The sequence below is a fragment of the Mytilinidion resinicola genome, assembly GCF_010093595.1.
Source record: "Mytilinidion resinicola strain CBS 304.34 unplaced genomic scaffold BDZ99scaffold_13, whole genome shotgun sequence".
Classification (NCBI taxonomy): domain Eukaryota; kingdom Fungi; phylum Ascomycota; class Dothideomycetes; order Mytilinidiales; family Mytilinidiaceae; genus Mytilinidion; species Mytilinidion resinicola.
Genome location: NW_022985449.1, coordinates 287,801 through 304,796, shown reverse-complemented (window position 1 = coordinate 304,796; position 16,996 = coordinate 287,801). Strand labels below are relative to the sequence as shown.

Genomic DNA, 16,996 nt, shown 5'->3' with positions numbered 1-16,996 from the left:
CCAAGATTTGGCCAGTCGATTGGCTGCACATGAGAGTGAGGTCGACAGGATTATACGTATGTTTGGGCCGCATTCTCCTAAATTCAAGCCTTGCTCTCCTAAAATTCATATTCCATATCTATATGATTCAGAGAAAGATATTCCACAACTTGAGTACCCTGGAGCCCGACCGCCTGAAGACGAAGAAGTCCTACCATCTGAAGGCGAAGATTCCCTACCGTATGAAGACGAAGACATCTCATCACTCGAGGAGAAAGACATGCCGTCACCAAAGGATAAATTCGACCCCGCCGAGAGGTCGCAAGAAGCCCACTTTCACGGCCTTGCCCTCCCAACGCGTGAAAACGTTGTCGCTTCCGGAATCTTGGATGAGCTAGCTCCAACCATTCGAGATTTGGTTGCAGAACATGGTGTTTCATGGCTTGGAGACTGGCTAGATTTGATGTTGGAGGAATACGACAAGTGTTTGCAGGGCCTAACGATAGACGAGATGATGCGGCTGTTACTACCAGCGCGTGAACATGAGGACGAACCATCATGGTTCTTGAAGGAGCTAGCCTCTACGAAGTACTATCTCAACTTGCCGTTCGGGGGACCTCCTCGCATTACGATTATGGAAGACCCATTCATCCCAGAAGCTATGTCGCGTGGAAGGTCATACTATCTGCATCTGGCATGTGGTGGGAAACCGGCGTACATTGAGAGGATATTAATCATCTCGAATGAAGAGCTGCGCTTGCGCAAGAATAATGATTTCAAAGATCAAGATACGGGCAGAGATGATAGGTCGATGACTTTGGGTCGCGAGGATGAGGACAAGCGCACGGACTATGAGAAGCCAAAACCCAGACGCGAACACAAGAAAAGAATTCCTTTCAAGATGACTCGAACCCATCAGAGGCTCTTCGAAGCGATCCATATGGATTCAACGGATGCTACAGACGGAGATTCCTCCACGGTATCCACCACCGAAAACTCCGCAACGGATTTTCCTTCTCCAGAATATCATTCCGAAGTTAAGCTTGAAGACGTCAGCCACATGGATCCCATGATGGAGAAGTCGCAATTAAAGATGGGGGATGTCAAGTCTACAATGCAGGCCTCCATGGATCTCAAAATGGAGGATATGCGATCCGAGATGGAGGATTTCAAGTCTATTCTCCAGGCCTCCGTGGTGTCTAAGACGAACAGCCTGCGATCTGAGATGGATGAGAATGAGGCAAGGATCCAATTCTCTGTAGACTGCAAGTTGGCAAATATGCAGTCAGATTTGGCGGACATCAAGTCTCTGGCTCAGGCATCCATACAGTCCAAAGAGGTGGAGGTCATGAGATCTAAGATTCAAGGCCTGGAGTCAAATTTAGAGCGCATGACTGGAAGCTACGACCACATCTTGGAGGGACTGCGTGGAACTGGCAAACGTCCGAGACCACTTCAAGATCTGTCTGAGAGTCGACGTGAGGGAGTTGAGGATTGGCATGGAGATGTCGAGCAGGAACAGTGCAGGAAGCGCCAGCGGCAGCAGGAACCAGACACTTCTTCCAAGCTTCCGCGTAAGTCGGTCAACAGCGGTGGCGACTGGGTGCTCAAATACGGCCCTGGTTTGAAGCTCTACTGTTGAAGCGGCGAGGTTTCTTGGTGTGCTGATGATCAAGACTAAATTCACATTTCCACTATGAGGTTACTATTTAGCCTTCAAGCTAGATCCACTTCCATAGACCAAAATAAAAAGGGGCTATTAGTTTCAATATTATTCCAATTTCTATACCAATCTGCTCATCAAATCTGTTGTATTACCTCCCCCTCCAATTTAACTCCTCCAGCAATAGAGAGACGGGTTATAAATCTGTGAACACTCGTTTGACACTGGTTGGGGTAGCCCTATGGGATTTCAGCGATATAGGCACGACGTTAAGTCCCAAGCCGTTCAAGCTAGACTGCCTCTTGGCTGACTGGCTACTTAGTAGCTGGCGAGGCGGGTCCGAGGGTCGAGTCAGCGGTGGTAACGGGCTTAACCGCAGGAGGAGGAGTCGTCTCCTCTGGTTTCCACACCAGCACTTTCTCCTTCACCGGCACCTTCACCATATCCGGCTTCTCATACGGAATCCCCCATGCAACATCGCACACATGATTCTTATCGTTACATCCCGCCTGTTTATGCTCCACATAATAGACCTTCAACATTCCCTCATTCCCAGCGTGCTTGTCTGGCGGCAAGAGGAGCAGTACTGGTTCCTTGCACTTGTGCTTTAGGCCAGCCTTGAGGGTCTCAATGATTTGGAGGCCAGAGAGGTGGTATTTAGTGCCCTCGAGGAAAACGCACACGCCGTCGTTCTCCTTGTGTGAAGGTAGTTGTGTGAAGATACCTTCTCTTATATAGAGACTGAAATAGACAATTGGTGGGCTGTATGTTTCAGTATGTTGAGATGAACCGCGGTTGAGGTACATTGGAATCTTTCAACCATGTTTCTTTTCCTTTCCAAATCAGAGCGCATTCTATCAAGCAATACCCTACGAAGCACGCAGACCACGTTCTACTAAAGCATTGGTAACACCACCAAAGAAAAGTGGGCGTCAGTCTCGTAGAACAACTGAACCGTTCCCAGGTCATCAAAGCACATGACTCCGTCGGACCGGCATCCATCCATTTAAAACCATGGCACCCTTTAGCGAGACCATAGACACATTCAAGCAGAAAGAAAATCAGGCTGTCACCACCTTCTATGCCTTTTCCATCCTCGGTTACATCCCCTTGACGGCATAGAAACCGGCAAAGACTGCGACCGCCTTCAACTGGATTCTGCGTGCGAACTCACCAAGTCGTACCACCGCTGGTGTATTTTACGATGCTTGCGACATTAATACAACAGTCAGTGTATTCCTGATAGTTAGCACGATGGTCTGAAAGTGGAAGAAAACTATGCCGTGGATTGGATACCGAATCAGCCATCTTGTGCGACCGTCCGTTCGAAGCGCAGATCAACAGATGTGCAGAGCAGATGCATGACTTTGGAGAGGGATATGACCCTTGAAATGATCTGAAACCAAAGAAATATCATAACAAAGGTGTGAAATGAGATTTCAATATAAAACGAAAACGATGGTAGACATAAAGCCCGTCTGCGGTACAGCGGCAGCACCTTGGCTCCAGCTTCTGCCTGATGATACCCAAAACATGCCTCAACTCAAGATAGATGTAACTTTTCATGAAAACCATCCAACTATTACTTCCAAATCCCTCTCAGCCCATCAGAAGACTCCCCCAACACAGGATCTCTCATCGGCAGACCCACTTCTTCCTTCCCCTCTCCACCTACACAGAAATCCCACTGGCCTCCCTTCGGATACGCTCCTAACATGACAAACCCCGATACATCAATCTCATCCAAGTCCACCCCACCAACCCCTCTCCCCTCTCCCGGCGTCAAAATCTCAAACGGCATCTCAGGCGTCGCATTGAAAGTCTTGTGCGACACACCGGCCGGAATGACAAAGACGTCTCCTGGCTTCGTATCGATTTCTACTCCACCATTTTCATGGTCTGCAGCGGGGTCTTCTGTGGCTGTCAAGTCCGACGCGCCGAATCGGACCCGGGCACGGCCGTTTAAGATGACCATTGTCTCGTGGGTTTTCGAGTGGTAATGCGCGCGCTGGGAGGTGGCGTAGCGGATGACCCATTGCGTTTCCCAGCCGTTGTCTTCGAAGATTTTGGAGGCTTTCGAAGGGGAGAGCTGAGATGTGTCCACTAGGCCAGGGTAGTGCAAGAGTGGGTAAGAGGAGTTGGGAGTCTGTGGGGTTGGACGGAGTTGGTACGCAATTGGTTTCGCCTCTTTCAGACCTGATTGTCGGGCCATATTGGTCTTGTGTAATGGTTGCAGAGCTGATATGCGTATGATACAAAATGGCCCTGAGGTTGCGGATGTTGTGTGTCGTTGAGGCGAGGTGTCGTCGACTGTATCTTTAGTCTCTAAAGCAGTTTGGCACTAATGATATGATGCTCCGCCACGCCTTATACTCTACAAGCAGATAGACTTTTCTCGGTACTTCACGTTGTATCCATCTCCCTGCTGAGGAACCAGAATATGAATCCCTGAAATGGTATAAACAAGGCCGGTTCCATTCTGTATGATCGCCAATCACGTCACTAAATCGCGTTGGATTCACAGTATTAGGACACAAGTTTGGGCAGGCTTTTCATCTCTTCCAGATTTATATACTGAAGAACCACAAACAGCGACAAGCATGTTGAATGCAAGCATGCGAAACTTCTCTAATCTAAGCTGTTGAGGACTTTACGTGTGATTGGAATTTTAAAACGCTCTGAAGCACCGCAAGCGGTGGCGACTGTGTTTTGGCAAGGCACTGTACGTTGAGTTGAGCACCTGTTCCTTTGAGAACAAACTGACGGAGAAATGAGGGACTGCAGGTATCCCTTTCGTCAGAGAAGTGTGACATTTGTCCAGCGCGAAAGCGCCCGTTGCTCAAATGACTCGACTTGACCGGCCTCTTCGCAATGCATTCAATACCCACTGCCTCAAAAGCAGACCGAAGTCGAGAGCGAATCTCATTACCCCTGTGCCTACGATCTTACTTCAGACACACGTTGACAGTCTTGAGATTTGGGAATCTTTCAGCGCGCGAGGATGCAATGTTCAATAGCTGCGGAATACCGTGCGTGAGTACCTTATTTAGGTGGAGGGATACACTCGGGTTGCAGCACTACAACCTAGGGTCAGCAACTCATATGCAGTAACGTATCAGGATAACATGCTGATACAGGAGGAAGTAACAGGTAGTGCAACAGCAGTGCTGCAGCACGGTATCAGTACTGTATCAGGAAACAGGATGAATCAAGTAACGCGTCAGGAAGAGATACCACGTTATGCCCCCGGGGCTGGCCCCCCTCCTTCCCCTAGTATATAAACAACGAGCTAGACACCCATAGAAATCAGAGTTCACATCAATTTCAACCTGAGTGATACGATGGATGGCGGTAGGAATTCCGAAAGACACGTAGGTATGACAGCGGAATCATCGGTCTCAAGCCAGGCTGGACCCATAAGGCCTTTGTAGCATGTTCAGAGAGTCTCTAATTTCTCGAAGGCTCTCAATGATCCCATGAAACAATCTCTGTTGTCGTTGCGTGTCATTCCATGATACCGTAGCTCAACCCTCAGATTCTTCAAAGTCCGTCGTTGAAAGTGGAGAAAATGTTTCAAAGGCCTCGGGCCAACCAATGCATCTTCTTCTCTTCTAGCTAGGGACACTCCAGGGATATCCTTTAGAGTATGTCCAAATGTCTCCAGAGCTTTACAGGAGCGTATCAATTGCTCTGTAGTTTGCTTTGTCAAGAAGGTGTCCTCCATATCGATGGTAGCTAGGTTCGACGGCGCAGGCTTTTTAGGACGCCACTCTCTTGATGCTTGGATGAATGTGCCGCTCAAGGTGCGGAGCGAGGGAACAGATAACAAACAACCGATGCATTTAGTGCACCGCCTTTTGGCCCAAGGCCGAGTAAGATCTTCTTTAGGCACCTTAAAGGGTTCGCTTTTAGGGTAAAGTCCCAGCGGAGGAATGGGGTGTTCGGCATCCCCAATACATGGAGTTCTTCGAGGCTAGGAAGGAGGCTAAGAAGTAGAATAACGTCTGCATCTGCATAGCCTTGATAATGCATTCGCAGCCAGTCCTTCACGATTCAGCTGGATATGCCCATGCGCTGCTCTCAGATACAGCGCACACCCGATAGTTACGATAATGACGATGACGTAAGGGGTTATCGTCATCGTCATTGTTGTATAGTTCATGGTCCGAAGGCTCGTCCACAATTGTCGCAAATTCCACCTTTCTTTCTACGAAGTTGCCGGTATTATCTTCATCTTCGATGTATAGGAATCGATTGTAGCTAACCTCCTCGATTCTAAAATACTCCGTCTTAATATCTCCGGCCTCGGCATCGGCGGCAATGAGGCCAATCTGTTTCGCCTTATTCACAAAGAACGTTTTATCCCTTTCGGAAGATTGCATCCCGTTCCTATGTTGTTTATGAAATGCTAGCTCTGTTCTCCACCTCCTGAGATCGACTCTCTTGACCAATTTTGCCAAGTCCGGGCGCTGTGCAATCGTTCTTAGAAACGGCCTGAACGAACGCTGATGGGTCGAGCTATCGCAGTTGGAGTAAGACTGGTATAGACGTGGAATTGCTACGGCGTTGAGATGGCGAGAAACGCACGAGGTACGCGAAAGCTCGGCCTGATCGGGAATATATGAGACTACCTCAGCGATGAGCTCGACGGGTAAATCTGGTGTGGGACCTCTGGAAGTTGAGAAGAGTGATGGATAGAGGAGGGAAGAGTCGGGTGAGGGAAAGGTTCACGCTCAGATGTAGCTGCTAGAGACGCTAACCTTATTATCTAGGCGTAGGTAGCACGAAAACACGTGAGCTACCACCTAAAGAGTATGACATCCCAAATAAAATCACTTAGCAAGCATCCTGTGGTTTCGAACCCTAGTCCTTTGGCAAGATAGTTGTGTAAAGCAAAAGGAAAGGATCCCAGAGGACATGGTAGCAGACGCGTATCCGAAGGGCGTCGCTAGTAGGCTATTTGGCAACTTTCCTATAATGCCCGAGGACTTACAAGGAACACATACATTGCAAAATCCTCATACCTAGTTGGGACCTCAAATAAGGTGGATGCCATTGACGAAGTGGTAGGCGCTTGAAGGTTGGTTCGAAGGAATGTTTCCGTGGTTTATTCGCCGTAGCGAGGAGCAAGCGAGCTATAAAAGGTCCTACCGAGCTCAACCTAGCTCTGGAATTATTTTATGACTCTACGGTGCATCCTCTAGTGCCTGCATCTTCGAGTGCATGGCCTCCCACTTCGCCCATTCGCCTTCAGGTATCCTTCCCTTCAGCGGTAGCCGACCGCCTTCCACAGTCCCCATTCCGAGGACCTGATATATAGCCTCTCTTATGCCCAATATGCCGAACTTCACAATGAACTCCCACGCCTGACTGACAACGAACTGCTGGGATTGAATCTCTTGCAACGCTTTCGGCTCAATTGGCCTCTTCTCTGCCAGATCCATTAGGCGAGCTACAGCCCTGGGGTAGTATGCAGCTAGGCCATCGATGACACCTGCGGCGCCGAAGAGAACGATAGGGCCGAGTTGTGATCCAATTCCACTGTATACGCGGAACTTCTCGTGGTCGATGCTGGGGTCGGTAGACACTTGCGTGTGGTAGGAGACGTTACCATGAGACCTGATATCATCTCGTTAGCTAACGTCTCTTCATTGTGAATAATTCGACAGTTCTTACAGCTTACACCCTACTATGTTCGGATGTTGTGCCAGATATGCATAAGTCTCCGGCGTCACCATGAGGTTGTTCGTCACGCCAGGGTAGTTGTAACTGCGCGAACTCCATTAGCCATCAACCCCACGATCAGCCACGAATCCTATCCTACATCAAGATAGGGATTGGGCTCTTATCTGCCACAACCGTAAACCACTCTTTTAGATTTTCCTGATTCACAGCAGCTCCAAAATACCCCGGTGCTAGCACAAGCCCCCATTGTGCACCCGCTTTCCCCAGATCTTCTAACCACTCGAGCACCTCATCGACCGAGTTGACCAGTATGCCGGCCATGATGGGGTAGTCTGGGAAACCGGCATCATTCATGCCCTTGCGCACGCCTGCGGTCAAGCTGATACGTTCGTCGCGGGAGAGGTGTATCGCCTCAGCGGTTGAGCCGAGGAGGACAAGGCCGCGGATGCCATTCTTCGCGAGGTGGACGCTGTGTTTGACCTGGGTGTCGATGTCGACGGCGGGTTGGAGGGATTGGCTGGAGGAAGCGGGTTTGAAGAAAGTCGGGGAGGGTACCCAGACGCCGGTTGGGGGGGTACGTGCGGTTGGCATGGTGTGGAAATTACTTTGACTTGATCAACGACACTTCCGCGATACGTTTCATCGATTCTACACGTACGAATTATCATCTTCCTATACTAAATGCATCTCGCGTTTTCGGTATATCTCCTCCGAAGACGTGCCGGGTTCGGGCCATACCGAAGACACGACTTGCTGGAAACTCACTACTACCCCGCGTGTCCCCACTACCGACATCAGTGTTGAAGGGAGCTCGGCCCAAAAATGGTCCTTGTTCAATTAGCTAGTTCTCGTTCGTGGCTAGAGACGAGGCTGTTTTAGATGTATGCACAAAGGTATAAATGAGAGGAAAGATGAGTATATTTTCGGTGCTGTGGCAGTCTTGCATAATGCTACGTTATTCTCTCAAGGAGCATGTTATGACGAGTAGCTCTATAGCTCGGTCAATCTAATACCGGGTCTTTAGCGGGTCCATCACAGAGCAACGTCCTGGACAGTGACGCTGTCCATCATACACCAATACTCTTTCTGCGACCGCCAAACTCGGCACTACTGGCAGTTTCTTTCTTCAAAAGATCTTATTTATCAAGTACAAAGAAATTAGAAAGACTTTTCTTCCACTTTATCCTTATAGAAATACACGTAATGGGTAAAATAGCGACCATAGAATACTTCCGCGTGCCCCCACGCTGGCTGTTCGTTAAAATCACCGACGATGCCGGAAACACTGGCTGGGGCGAAGCATCACTCGAAGGACATACCCAAGCAGTAGAAGGATGTCTCGATGCATGGATTGAGCGCTATATCGGATTTGAAGCGGAGTAAGTCCCTAACTTCCAACCTTGAGGTCATTCTGACACCCCAATCAGTGAGATCGAGCATATTTGGCAGATGTCATGGCGGACGAGCTTCTATAGGGGTGGCCCTGTTTTCATGAGTGCATTGGCTGGTATCGATATTGCGCTGTGGGACTTGAAGGGTAAGTGTTGATCAAGTCGCAATATGATGAATTTGGAACTGACTTCTTCTCAGCTAGGAAGCTCGGCGTACCCATCTACCAACTCCTCGGAGGCAAAGTCCGCGACAAACTCAAAGTCTACGCCTGGATTGGCGGCGACCGTCCAGGAGACATCGAGAAACAAGCGTAAGTTCCCCCACCGCCCCCCCGGCTCTCCTCCTAAAACACCATCACCACCCTATTCTATCTCACATCCCCAAGCCTGGCACGCAAAGCCCAGGGTTTCCTTTCCGTGAAAATGAACGGCACCGAAGACCTCGGCTGGCTTGATTCTCCCGCCGCGCTGAACGATTGCGTCGAGCGCCTCAAAGCCGTCAAAGCCCTCGGTATGGACGCCGGCATCGACTTCCACGGCCGCGTGCACAAACCCATGGCCAAGCAGCTTGCAAAAGCCCTCGAGCCCCATTTCCCCCTCTTCATCGAGGAACCGCTACTCTCCGAGCACATTGGCGGCATCACCCAAATCTCCCAGCTCACCGGCACGCCCATCGCGCTCGGCGAGCGGCTTCACAGTCGCTGGGACGTCCGCCCCTTCCTCGAAGCCGGCTGCGTGGATATCCTGCAGCCGGACATCAGCCACGTAGGCGGGATCTCAGAAATGAAGAAGATAGCGGCGATGTGCGAGACGTACGATGTGGCTGTGGCGCCGCACTGTCCGCTAGGGCCGATTGCGTTGGCGGCAAATGTGCAGGTGGATGCTGTGATGCCGAACTTTGCGATTCAAGAGATGAGTCTGGGGATCCATTACAATGCGGGGAGTCAGGATCTGACGAGTTATGTGAAGAATCCTGAGGTGTGGGATGTGAAGGATGGGTATATTGAGTTGTTGAAAGGGCCGGGGTTGGGGATTGAGGTTGATGAGGCGCAGGTGAGGAAGCTGTCGAAGAATGCGAAGGCTTGGGTGAGTCCGGGGTTTATTGGGCCGGGTGGGGAGGTTAGGGAGTGGTAGAGTTCTGGGTAGATAATGTGTAACGATGCCGAAATCCCTAGATTGGATGGATGGGGGCCCCTTTGAACCACTCCTGGAAATGCCCTATAGATGTTAGATCTTTGATTGGGTAGGAATAAGTCTACTGGTCCTTATTCGCTGGGTTTAGATAGACGTACAAATGCGAGCCTTGGGCACTCAAACGTATCCGGAGTCGGTTAGAAAATACTCAGAAAGGTTGCCTCCGTCGCGAACTACTTGGGAGTCTTGGTTCCAAAATGCTCTCACATTCTTTGTATCATCCCACACTCCTTTCACGTAGCACACCGCTCGCATGTCCATATGTTATAGGGCTGAAACAGCCCGAAAGCGTGACCATGCATAATGCCAAGAAGTTACAGATATGAAACCTGGGTGGAATAGACTTCCTCATTCAGAACTCTAGCAACGTCAATTCAGAAAGAAATTATCATTGCATTTGTCCGGCCGTTGCAATCGTGACAGGATCCTGATGGCAGCCTCGAAAATTCGCTCATGAAGACCGGTTTACCAATATAAGCTCCATCCGAGTCCTCCGACCCCCACTGCTATCCCGAGGCATACTGTCAAGGTGCCAAATTCGGGCCTGTTCGTCCTTCCGACATTACCAATGACACCCTGCCCATCACCATTACCGTTGCTCTTGCCACCATTGTTGTTCTGGCCAGGATTTCCCACGGTGCCTCCGCCGCCATTACCTCCGCCGCCATTACCTCCGCCTCCATTGTTATTAGTCCCGCTGATTGAGACCTCGCCACCAATGTACGGTTGGAAGGGAGGGTTGTTAATGCTCGTAAGTTGCTCAGCATCGCTAAGCAACTTGTTTTCCAGCAAAGGGCAGGCTACACGGCCGCCATTGGCGTTCACGGGCCCTGGAATTGGCTTGACGAGGATCTGCGTTGCTGGAGGAAATGCCACAATCCCATTTGTAACTGTGATTGGTAGGTTGAAGATGGTGTAGAAGTTTGACCCGTTCAGCCGGTAATTCTGGTGGATCGAGATGTTGTAGTCTCCTCTCGCAGTGCCCGTGGTATCTTGCCCGTCCCCAGTCAGGCAGTCGGGCCACTCAAAGTTGACATGCTTAACGGTGCTACCAGGTTCCTGGGCCATGATGTCGGCGAAGGGCGGGAGAGAGCCAGTTCCATTTGAAATGGTGAAGTTTTTCTGGGTGGAGTAGGATGTGAGGAAGAGAGTGATGTTGAAAATCTGCGTGAGAGGGTCGGCATTATTCGGTGGCTGCGGTAGACGGCCATCGCCTGAGATGTCGAGCGCAACTTGGAGAAAGTCCCCGCCTTCGGGGGTAAAAGGTTGAGGCTGTGATGGCTATCAGGACATCTTTCTTTTCGACTAATGGTGAAGGAGGCAGGCATACCGAATCGAGAATTGCAAGACCAGGCGTATAAATCTGTCCCCCGACGATGGTAAAGTTGCCATCGTTTGTAGCATAAGACAGACGACATAAGCAAAAAGAAGCAATGACAGCGCGGATAGGTAAAGAAGCAATACGACTGAACATCACGAACAGAGATCTCTCAAAGACCCGAAATTAGAGGGATATCCGGCTGTTCAAGAAAATGAGATGGGCTCGACGGGAGAACATCGATGGAGCAACCTGCTCGTGCATGAAGTTTGTCCATCGCATGATGGTCCAGTGGTGCGGCGGCCTGGGTAGCCTCTCGGTCTCTATGGCATATATCACTTTGTCCGGGGGTATATCTGAAAACAGGTTGTTGGGACTGAGGGGTGATACCCATTGCGAGTGATCGACGCGAGATGCCCTCAGGTGTCGGAGGTTGACGGTGACGAGTTTGAGGCAAGGATAGGGGCCGGGGTGCAAGATATCTAGATCATGTGATTTCAATTTGGGGGCTAGTGCACAGACTCCGGTTGTTGATTCCTCCGAGGTGATTGGAATCACCCGCAGCCTGGCACGCCTGGTAGGTAATGAGATTCTCAGCCTTCTTGCGAGACGTTCGGTATGAACCTCTCCTTCTTTCAACTCAACAACTAGAAACCATGTTTGCCCCTTTCAGAAGCCAGTCAAGCAACCATTCAGCATGGAAACCGGAGCCTACATACCGGGGTACATACAGCATACCTTCCACATGTCCAGTGATAATGGGCTTATGCGTGTGGACGGCCGTCCACCCTAACTTGCCGGAGCATGGCAAACTTTCCAGTCAACGATGGCGAAGATTTGGATGGCTTTTTGCAGGCCTGCTAGCTCCCGAGATAGTGGGAGTCGAAACTCCATGCGTTCCTTTATTCTTCAGGCTGATACAATATCAGGTCACGTTTACTGCTTTTCGGGAGCGACGAGAAGCTCTTGGTATCTGCAACTACATGCACAATCTCCAGGGGCTGGAACCTTTAGTTCCACTTCATAAGAACATTTTCAATGACATGAAAAGAATGAGGGGGAGAGGAGATGTATCGTCTGTAGATATCATCGAGGTAGGCAGCGAACGTTGCAGCAAGCTTGCTTCCCTTTTCAGCCCACCAGCATATGTCTAGCTGGCAACATCCATTCCATTTCTGCTTCGTTTCGTTGTGTAAGATCTTCTTGGTAGTTGTTGCCATCTCAACTAAGTCTTATTGTGCATTGCCTAATTCAGCCTTGCGTATGTCCTTGTCTTACCCAAATGTTAGATATAGGAAGATCTTCCTAGCCTCGAAATCTCTTTGTACCATGAGAAGCACCTCTGGACATTAGTCCACGGCTTCTACGTTATAATGGGTGGATTGCAATGGACGCCAGCGATGCTAAGCAGCCGTTCCTTCCAAATGGTCTCCAACACGTCGTTCTCACACAAGATGGCCTTCGACTTGTCGTACAGATGGAACCGCGGCTTATTCTAGATATCTCGAAAGAAGACATTGAAGATAAAGAGAAAGCAAATGGCCTGGCCAAATTCATCGTATGCTTTCAGGCGTTATGGTTCTGCATTGTCTGTATTGCGCGAGTAGCTCAAGGCCTTCAGATCAGTATACTGGAACTCAACGTCTTCGCGCATGCAATTTGCACGCTACTTATCTACCTGCTTTGGTGGGATAAGCCGCTGGATTTTCAAGAGCCCACCTTGATCAGAGGAGAAGATGCTCATCCCATCTGTGCCTTTTTCTCTGTGATGAAGGGTAGTCTAGGTGACGATGCTTTGCCTTGGCAAAAAGCTGTCTCTGGCAACTTCTCAGATAAGGAGATCATAGTACTGTCAGGATGGGGCAGGACGAGCAACAACGCCAGCATAGAGTCTGATACGGCCGTCTTGGTTGAAGCTGTACACACGGACGCTGTAGGACCGGGCTCAACCCTGAGACTTCCACCAGACCACGCCTATTATAACATCCGAGTTTCATTTCGCTATTGTGACCATCCCCAGGGAACTTACATTGAGCTAGATGAGATACGCTCTCGTTTATGGAGGCTAGCATCAGAGGCGTTACAAAAATGTCCGAACTCGAACCTCAGAATTAGTTCACGGAGCGTGACGTATATCGTAGATCGAAGGAGACCTGAGGTATCCACAGTGTCCATTGATGGAGAGCGGCCGTCTTTTGCCGTGAAGAGACGTCTCAGATCCGACTTGTTTAAGAACCTCATCCTCGAAGCAGGCCACACACTTGAGATTGCATCAACGCTCGCTGGATTTATATATGGTGGGCTGCACAGTTTGGCATGGACAGCACCTTTTGCATCTCATACGCACCGAATATTATGGCAAATCTCGGGCGTGGCAATTGCCGCTACTGGTCCAGCTGCGATTGCGATATCAGTCGCCTCTCAAAAGTCCTATTATTCAGGCCGCTCGCGTGCAACAATGCATGAGGACGCACTTCTAAGGTTGTCGGATGGCCTGCTTCTGTTATCCATACCCATTTCTTTCCTGTATCTCTTTTCAAGGACATACTTAGTTGTCGAATGCTTCCTCAACATTGCAAGACTCCCGGAAGGAGTGTATAGGCAACCAAACTGGTCCTAGTAGAATATGTTCCGCATATTGGTTGATTGTTGTCCACTTCATAACTCGAACCGCTCCTTTTGTTTCTCAAGCCGATCCATCGACGCCGATGAGAGTGTTGTTCTCCATCTTCGTCACAGGACGTTGCCGGGAAGAGGAGTCAAATATTCTACGGAGAGAAAACCGCTCGCCCCACCTTTCTGCGGGGCTTTAACGACTCTCACGATGCAGCTCATCGCTGTTTATGTTTGAACGAAGCTCCATGTATCCGAGATACTCTCACGGCGAGACTCCAATTTCCTCCTGAAACGACTTTCTCATTCTTCTATCAAATTCTCCTTCTACCAATATAGCTTTCAACATACCCCATCATCCCCAAAATGGTCCCCACCGACCCACCCTCCCGTCCGCCTTTCTCCTCTCTCCCCCTCGACCCTTCAGGCCCAGCAGGCAATGCGTGGGGCCTATACGGCCCCGAAGACGCTCTCGGCGCACTGAACATGCTCACGCCCGCAGTCGTAGCCGCGGCCGCAACTGAGATCAAAACTGGAGAGCGGGTAAGCCTTGATTGGCACCTCAACAAGCCGAGCCACCCAAGCTTTGGCCGGAGCCCGTTTGAGTGGAAGCTGGTGAACCGGAGTAAAGTATGCAGCGCTCTTTGCTGGTGTGGCATGTGTATGGGGGGATTGGTGGGACAGTGTTGACAGTACAAAGCCAGACGGCGAGAAGCGCACAGTGAATGACGATGTATTGACTTTCAATACCCAATGTAGCAGCCAGTGGGATGGGTTCAGACACTACGGTGAGTCTTTCTTCATGGCAAGAGATATCGAGGAATTAGAAAAGAATTGACCTCGTGACTGCTCACTGCAGGGTACCAAAAGGCCAAACGGTACTACAACGGCCACGTGCAAGAGGAATTAGATGATCCGAACGTGATAGGCATAGACGGTAAACCAATCTCAACTTCTCATCTCCATCTCAACCCTTTGACTCTATTTCAACCTTCACTATCATCTCAACCTCTTCCCTCCACCTCAAGCCTCTACCCCGCCCCCTTCCCCCCAAGATCAATTTGAACAAGCCCCAAACTCACCCCCTCCCAGCCTGGGTCTCCGCCGGCGGCATCACAACCCGCGGCATCCTCCTCGACTACCCCCGCTTCTGCACCGCCCACTCCCTCACCCTCTCCCCGCTCACCAGCACCTCCATCCCCTTCGCCCACATTCAAGCCATGCTCGCCGAAACCCACACCGTCCCCCGCGCTGGCGACATCCTCCTCCTCCGCTCCGGCTTCACCCTCGCCTACGAATCCCTCCCCCCCGATGACCAAAACGCGCTCGCCACCCGCCCCTCCCCCGACTTCATCGGCCTTGAGCCCTCCCTCGCCGTGCTGCGCTGGATCTGGGAAAGCGGGTTCTGCGCGGTGGCTTCCGACGCGCCGTCGTTTGAGCGCGCGCCGATTGCGGGGCCGCACACGGCTGCGGGGGGCGTGTGGAAAGGGGAGAGCTTTGAGGAGGAGATGCAGGGCGGGGGGTTGTTGCATCAGTGGTTGCTGGCTGGGTGGGGGGTGCCCATTGGGGAGCTGTTTGATCTGGAGGAGCTGGGGCGGGTGTGTGCGGAGAAGGGGCGGTGGAGCTTTTTTGTGGCGAGTGTGCCGTTGAAAGTGCCCGGCGGGGTGGCGAGCCCGCCGAATGCGGTGGCGATATTTTAGGGGTGGGGAAAAGGGGTGGTTCATGTTGTTGCGAAAGGGGAAGGGTGAGTAGATAGAGGGGTATATTTTGCTGTTAAGATGAAAAGACATGGAAATGGGGTCAAGATTTTCATAGTTTTGTTAGCAGTGGCTGGGTTAGATCTGTGTATACAGGTGGCACACAGAGCTTCAGCTACAGTACCAGAACAGTTCGAAGTGGAAGTTCGGGGATCGTATTGGTATCAGGTAGTTCGACATGGAGGGCGCGCATCGAGACCAGCTGACTATTCGTCTTCGTCCGGATCATACATATCCAACCCTTGGAAGACAGCCTGGGGTGGTTGCGTTGGCCTTGCACCAGACACATACGCGCTTTCGCGTCGTCGCGCCTCGGCCTCCCTCTCTTGTTGCTCCTGTTTCTCGCGCTCCACCTCTTCGGCTCGTCTCTTATCCTCGGCCTCCTGCTCGGCAGGCCCCAGCACTGTCGCTGGATCCTGGCCTCGATTGATCATGCCCTGGATATGGCCAAGTGCACCTCCCCGGATTATATTGTCAGTGGGCCACGGCATGAATGGTGCTCGCGATGCCTCCTCTAACCAGTCCTTTTGCGCTTGTGTCAAGGTAGACTGAGCCTTCCCGTCGCCCTTTTCCTTTGCAGGGTCATCGTTTGCGCCCCGATTCGCTGGTGTGCCCACTCCATTGGACATGTTGACGTCGGCCTGATCTGTTTGTTCCGGAGGCGCAACCTCTTTTGCAGGTGGTGGGCGAATTGCTGATGGTGCTGTGTATTTAGCTAGATTTTTTGCGAACTGCAGCACTTCGTCGAAGGGCACATGGCGCGACGAAGCTGGGAAGGTGGTTGCGGGCGTAGCTAGGAGCTCCTTGCGCAAGTCGGCGAGGGCTGTGAGAGAGCCTTTCAGCTGTCCCTCTAAAGAAGTGACTGTCTGGCGGAGGGAGAGAATGCGAGCATAGTTGGCCTGGTGGACTGCTACTGCATAGCTTGTCAGATCTGTGTACAGAACATCGAAGGCGGCTCACATTGCTCCAGGCCCTTGCTCAATTCATCGTCGGCTGCTACGAGGTTAACGGCGGCCTGGGTTGAGGGATTGTAGGATGTAATTGAGTCTATCAGGGTGTTGAGGGCGGTTTCGACGCGCTGGAACTGCGCCTGGAGAATAGCATCCATGGTGGAGCGCGCAGTTCTGGGGGAGAAGTGGTGAGGTGAAGCTCAAAGAAGTTGAAGCAGTCGGGGGAGCACGATGTAGGTGCGACCTGGCTATACTGCGTGGCGCTACTGTGACACAGCACATGGATCTGATGGATCTGATGTGCGTGCCAGATGATAGATCTAACGTCCCGAAGGCACAAGTGCTGTACCGCAAGACCAGCCGCTTTCTTATTGCTATTGCGATGTTTGAAGAGCATTGGAACCCCGGCGTCTCAGCTGGCAGCCAACGGGCGGCCGAATCCGATG

The 16,996-nt window shown here is 51.1% G+C and overlaps 10 protein-coding genes across 10 annotated transcripts; 4 read left to right on the top strand and 6 right to left on the bottom strand.

Annotated features, from left to right (window-relative positions):
- The first annotated feature begins 803 nt into the window (after positions 1-803).
- BDZ99DRAFT_464582 (uncharacterized protein) lies at positions 804-1,736 on the top strand. The gene has a single exon (XM_033720360.1). It carries the CDS (start codon positions 1,040-1,042, stop codon positions 1,619-1,621), a length of 582 nt encoding a protein of 193 aa, XP_033574630.1. The 5' UTR covers positions 804-1,039; the 3' UTR covers positions 1,622-1,736.
- A 220-nt stretch (positions 1,737-1,956) lies between these two features.
- Positions 1,957-2,448, bottom strand: BDZ99DRAFT_522287 (uncharacterized protein; the record flags this gene model as incomplete). Its single annotated transcript, XM_033725692.1, has 1 exon — positions 1,957-2,448. The coding sequence occupies one exon, from the start codon at positions 2,446-2,448 to the stop codon at positions 1,957-1,959; it is 492 nt and encodes a 163-aa protein (XP_033574629.1).
- A 776-nt stretch (positions 2,449-3,224) lies between these two features.
- BDZ99DRAFT_572573 (uncharacterized protein) lies at positions 3,225-3,888 on the bottom strand (the record flags this gene model as incomplete). Its single annotated transcript, XM_033728212.1, has 1 exon — positions 3,225-3,888. The coding sequence occupies exon 1, from the start codon at positions 3,852-3,854 to the stop codon at positions 3,225-3,227; it is 630 nt and encodes a 209-aa protein (XP_033574628.1). The 5' UTR covers positions 3,855-3,888.
- A 1,800-nt stretch (positions 3,889-5,688) lies between these two features.
- BDZ99DRAFT_478212 (uncharacterized protein) lies at positions 5,689-6,024 on the bottom strand (the record flags this gene model as incomplete). Its single annotated transcript, XM_033722159.1, has 1 exon — positions 5,689-6,024. One exon carries the CDS (start codon positions 6,022-6,024, stop codon positions 5,689-5,691), a length of 336 nt encoding a protein of 111 aa, XP_033574627.1.
- Positions 6,025-6,672: 648 nt separating this feature from the next.
- On the bottom strand, positions 6,673-7,954 carry BDZ99DRAFT_464581 (aldolase). Its single transcript, XM_033720359.1, has 3 exons — positions 7,467-7,954; positions 7,319-7,411; positions 6,673-7,261 (listed from the first exon to the last, which is right to left on the bottom strand). The coding sequence occupies exons 1-3, from the start codon at positions 7,916-7,918 to the stop codon at positions 6,829-6,831; spliced, it is 978 nt and encodes a 325-aa protein (XP_033574626.1). The 5' UTR covers positions 7,919-7,954; the 3' UTR covers positions 6,673-6,828.
- Positions 7,955-8,484: 530 nt separating this feature from the next.
- On the top strand, positions 8,485-10,045 carry BDZ99DRAFT_420081 (mandelate racemase/muconate lactonizing enzyme domain-containing protein). Its single transcript, XM_033716910.1, has 4 exons — positions 8,485-8,706; positions 8,755-8,864; positions 8,918-9,029; positions 9,105-10,045. The coding sequence occupies exons 1-4, from the start codon at positions 8,531-8,533 to the stop codon at positions 9,850-9,852; spliced, it is 1,146 nt and encodes a 381-aa protein (XP_033574625.1). The 5' UTR covers positions 8,485-8,530; the 3' UTR covers positions 9,853-10,045.
- A 66-nt stretch (positions 10,046-10,111) lies between these two features.
- Positions 10,112-11,632, bottom strand: BDZ99DRAFT_464577 (uncharacterized protein). Its single transcript, XM_033720358.1, has 2 exons — positions 11,243-11,632; positions 10,112-11,184 (listed from the first exon to the last, which is right to left on the bottom strand). Exons 1-2 carry the CDS (start codon positions 11,384-11,386, stop codon positions 10,378-10,380), a joined length of 951 nt encoding a protein of 316 aa, XP_033574624.1. The 5' UTR covers positions 11,387-11,632; the 3' UTR covers positions 10,112-10,377.
- Positions 11,633-12,617: 985 nt separating this feature from the next.
- On the top strand, positions 12,618-13,269 carry BDZ99DRAFT_522281 (uncharacterized protein; the record flags this gene model as incomplete). Its single annotated transcript, XM_033725691.1, has 2 exons — positions 12,618-13,148; positions 13,198-13,269. 2 exons carry the CDS (start codon positions 12,618-12,620, stop codon positions 13,267-13,269), a joined length of 603 nt encoding a protein of 200 aa, XP_033574623.1.
- A 781-nt stretch (positions 13,270-14,050) lies between these two features.
- Positions 14,051-15,675, top strand: BDZ99DRAFT_62128 (uncharacterized protein). The gene is made up of 4 exons (XM_033728773.1): positions 14,051-14,473; positions 14,544-14,631; positions 14,703-14,780; positions 14,936-15,675. The coding sequence occupies exons 1-4, from the start codon at positions 14,210-14,212 to the stop codon at positions 15,541-15,543; spliced, it is 1,038 nt and encodes a 345-aa protein (XP_033574622.1). The 5' UTR covers positions 14,051-14,209; the 3' UTR covers positions 15,544-15,675.
- Positions 15,376-16,832, bottom strand: BDZ99DRAFT_464576 (uncharacterized protein). The gene is made up of 2 exons (XM_033720357.1): positions 16,561-16,832; positions 15,376-16,513 (listed from the first exon to the last, which is right to left on the bottom strand). Exons 1-2 carry the CDS (start codon positions 16,706-16,708, stop codon positions 15,807-15,809), a joined length of 855 nt encoding a protein of 284 aa, XP_033574621.1. The 5' UTR covers positions 16,709-16,832; the 3' UTR covers positions 15,376-15,806.
- Between the last annotated feature and the right edge of the window lie 164 nt (positions 16,833-16,996).

What these genes read in the sequence shown, in the direction of transcription:
- BDZ99DRAFT_62128 (XM_033728773.1), top strand. Translation starts at nt 14,210, where the DNA reads ATGGTCCCCACCGACCCACCCTCCCGTCCGCCTTTCTCCTCTCTCCCC. An exon ending in AGCTGGTGAACCGGAGTAAA is followed by an intron (nt 14,474 to 14,543) that starts GTATGCAGCGCT and finishes GACAGTACAAAG; the next exon opens with CCAGACGGCGAGAAGCGCAC. An exon ending in GGATGGGTTCAGACACTACG is followed by an intron (nt 14,632 to 14,702) that starts GTGAGTCTTTCT and finishes TGCTCACTGCAG; the next exon opens with GGTACCAAAAGGCCAAACGG.
- BDZ99DRAFT_464576 (XM_033720357.1), bottom strand. Translation starts at nt 16,708, where the DNA reads ATGGATGCTATTCTCCAGGCGCAGTTCCAGCGCGTCGAAACCGCCCTC. An exon ending in GAGCAAGGGCCTGGAGCAAT is followed by an intron (nt 16,514 to 16,560) that starts GTGAGCCGCCTT and finishes CAAGCTATGCAG; the next exon opens with TAGCAGTCCACCAGGCCAAC.
- BDZ99DRAFT_464577 (XM_033720358.1), bottom strand. Translation starts at nt 11,386, where the DNA reads ATGTTCAGTCGTATTGCTTCTTTACCTATCCGCGCTGTCATTGCTTCT. An exon ending in GTCTTGCAATTCTCGATTCG is followed by an intron (nt 11,185 to 11,242) that starts GTATGCCTGCCT and finishes TAGCCATCACAG; the next exon opens with CCTCAACCTTTTACCCCCGA.
- BDZ99DRAFT_420081 (XM_033716910.1), top strand. Translation starts at nt 8,531, where the DNA reads ATGGGTAAAATAGCGACCATAGAATACTTCCGCGTGCCCCCACGCTGG. An exon ending in TGCGCTGTGGGACTTGAAGG is followed by an intron (nt 8,865 to 8,917) that starts GTAAGTGTTGAT and finishes ACTTCTTCTCAG; the next exon opens with CTAGGAAGCTCGGCGTACCC. An exon ending in GGAGACATCGAGAAACAAGC is followed by an intron (nt 9,030 to 9,104) that starts GTAAGTTCCCCC and finishes CACATCCCCAAG; the next exon opens with CCTGGCACGCAAAGCCCAGG.
- BDZ99DRAFT_464581 (XM_033720359.1), bottom strand. Translation starts at nt 7,918, where the DNA reads ATGCCAACCGCACGTACCCCCCCAACCGGCGTCTGGGTACCCTCCCCG. An exon ending in AGCCCAATCCCTATCTTGAT is followed by an intron (nt 7,412 to 7,466) that starts GTAGGATAGGAT and finishes GAGTTCGCGCAG; the next exon opens with TTACAACTACCCTGGCGTGA. An exon ending in AACATAGTAGGGTGTAAGCT is followed by an intron (nt 7,262 to 7,318) that starts GTAAGAACTGTC and finishes AGATGATATCAG; the next exon opens with GTCTCATGGTAACGTCTCCT.
- BDZ99DRAFT_464582 (XM_033720360.1), top strand. Translation starts at nt 1,040, where the DNA reads ATGGATCCCATGATGGAGAAGTCGCAATTAAAGATGGGGGATGTCAAG.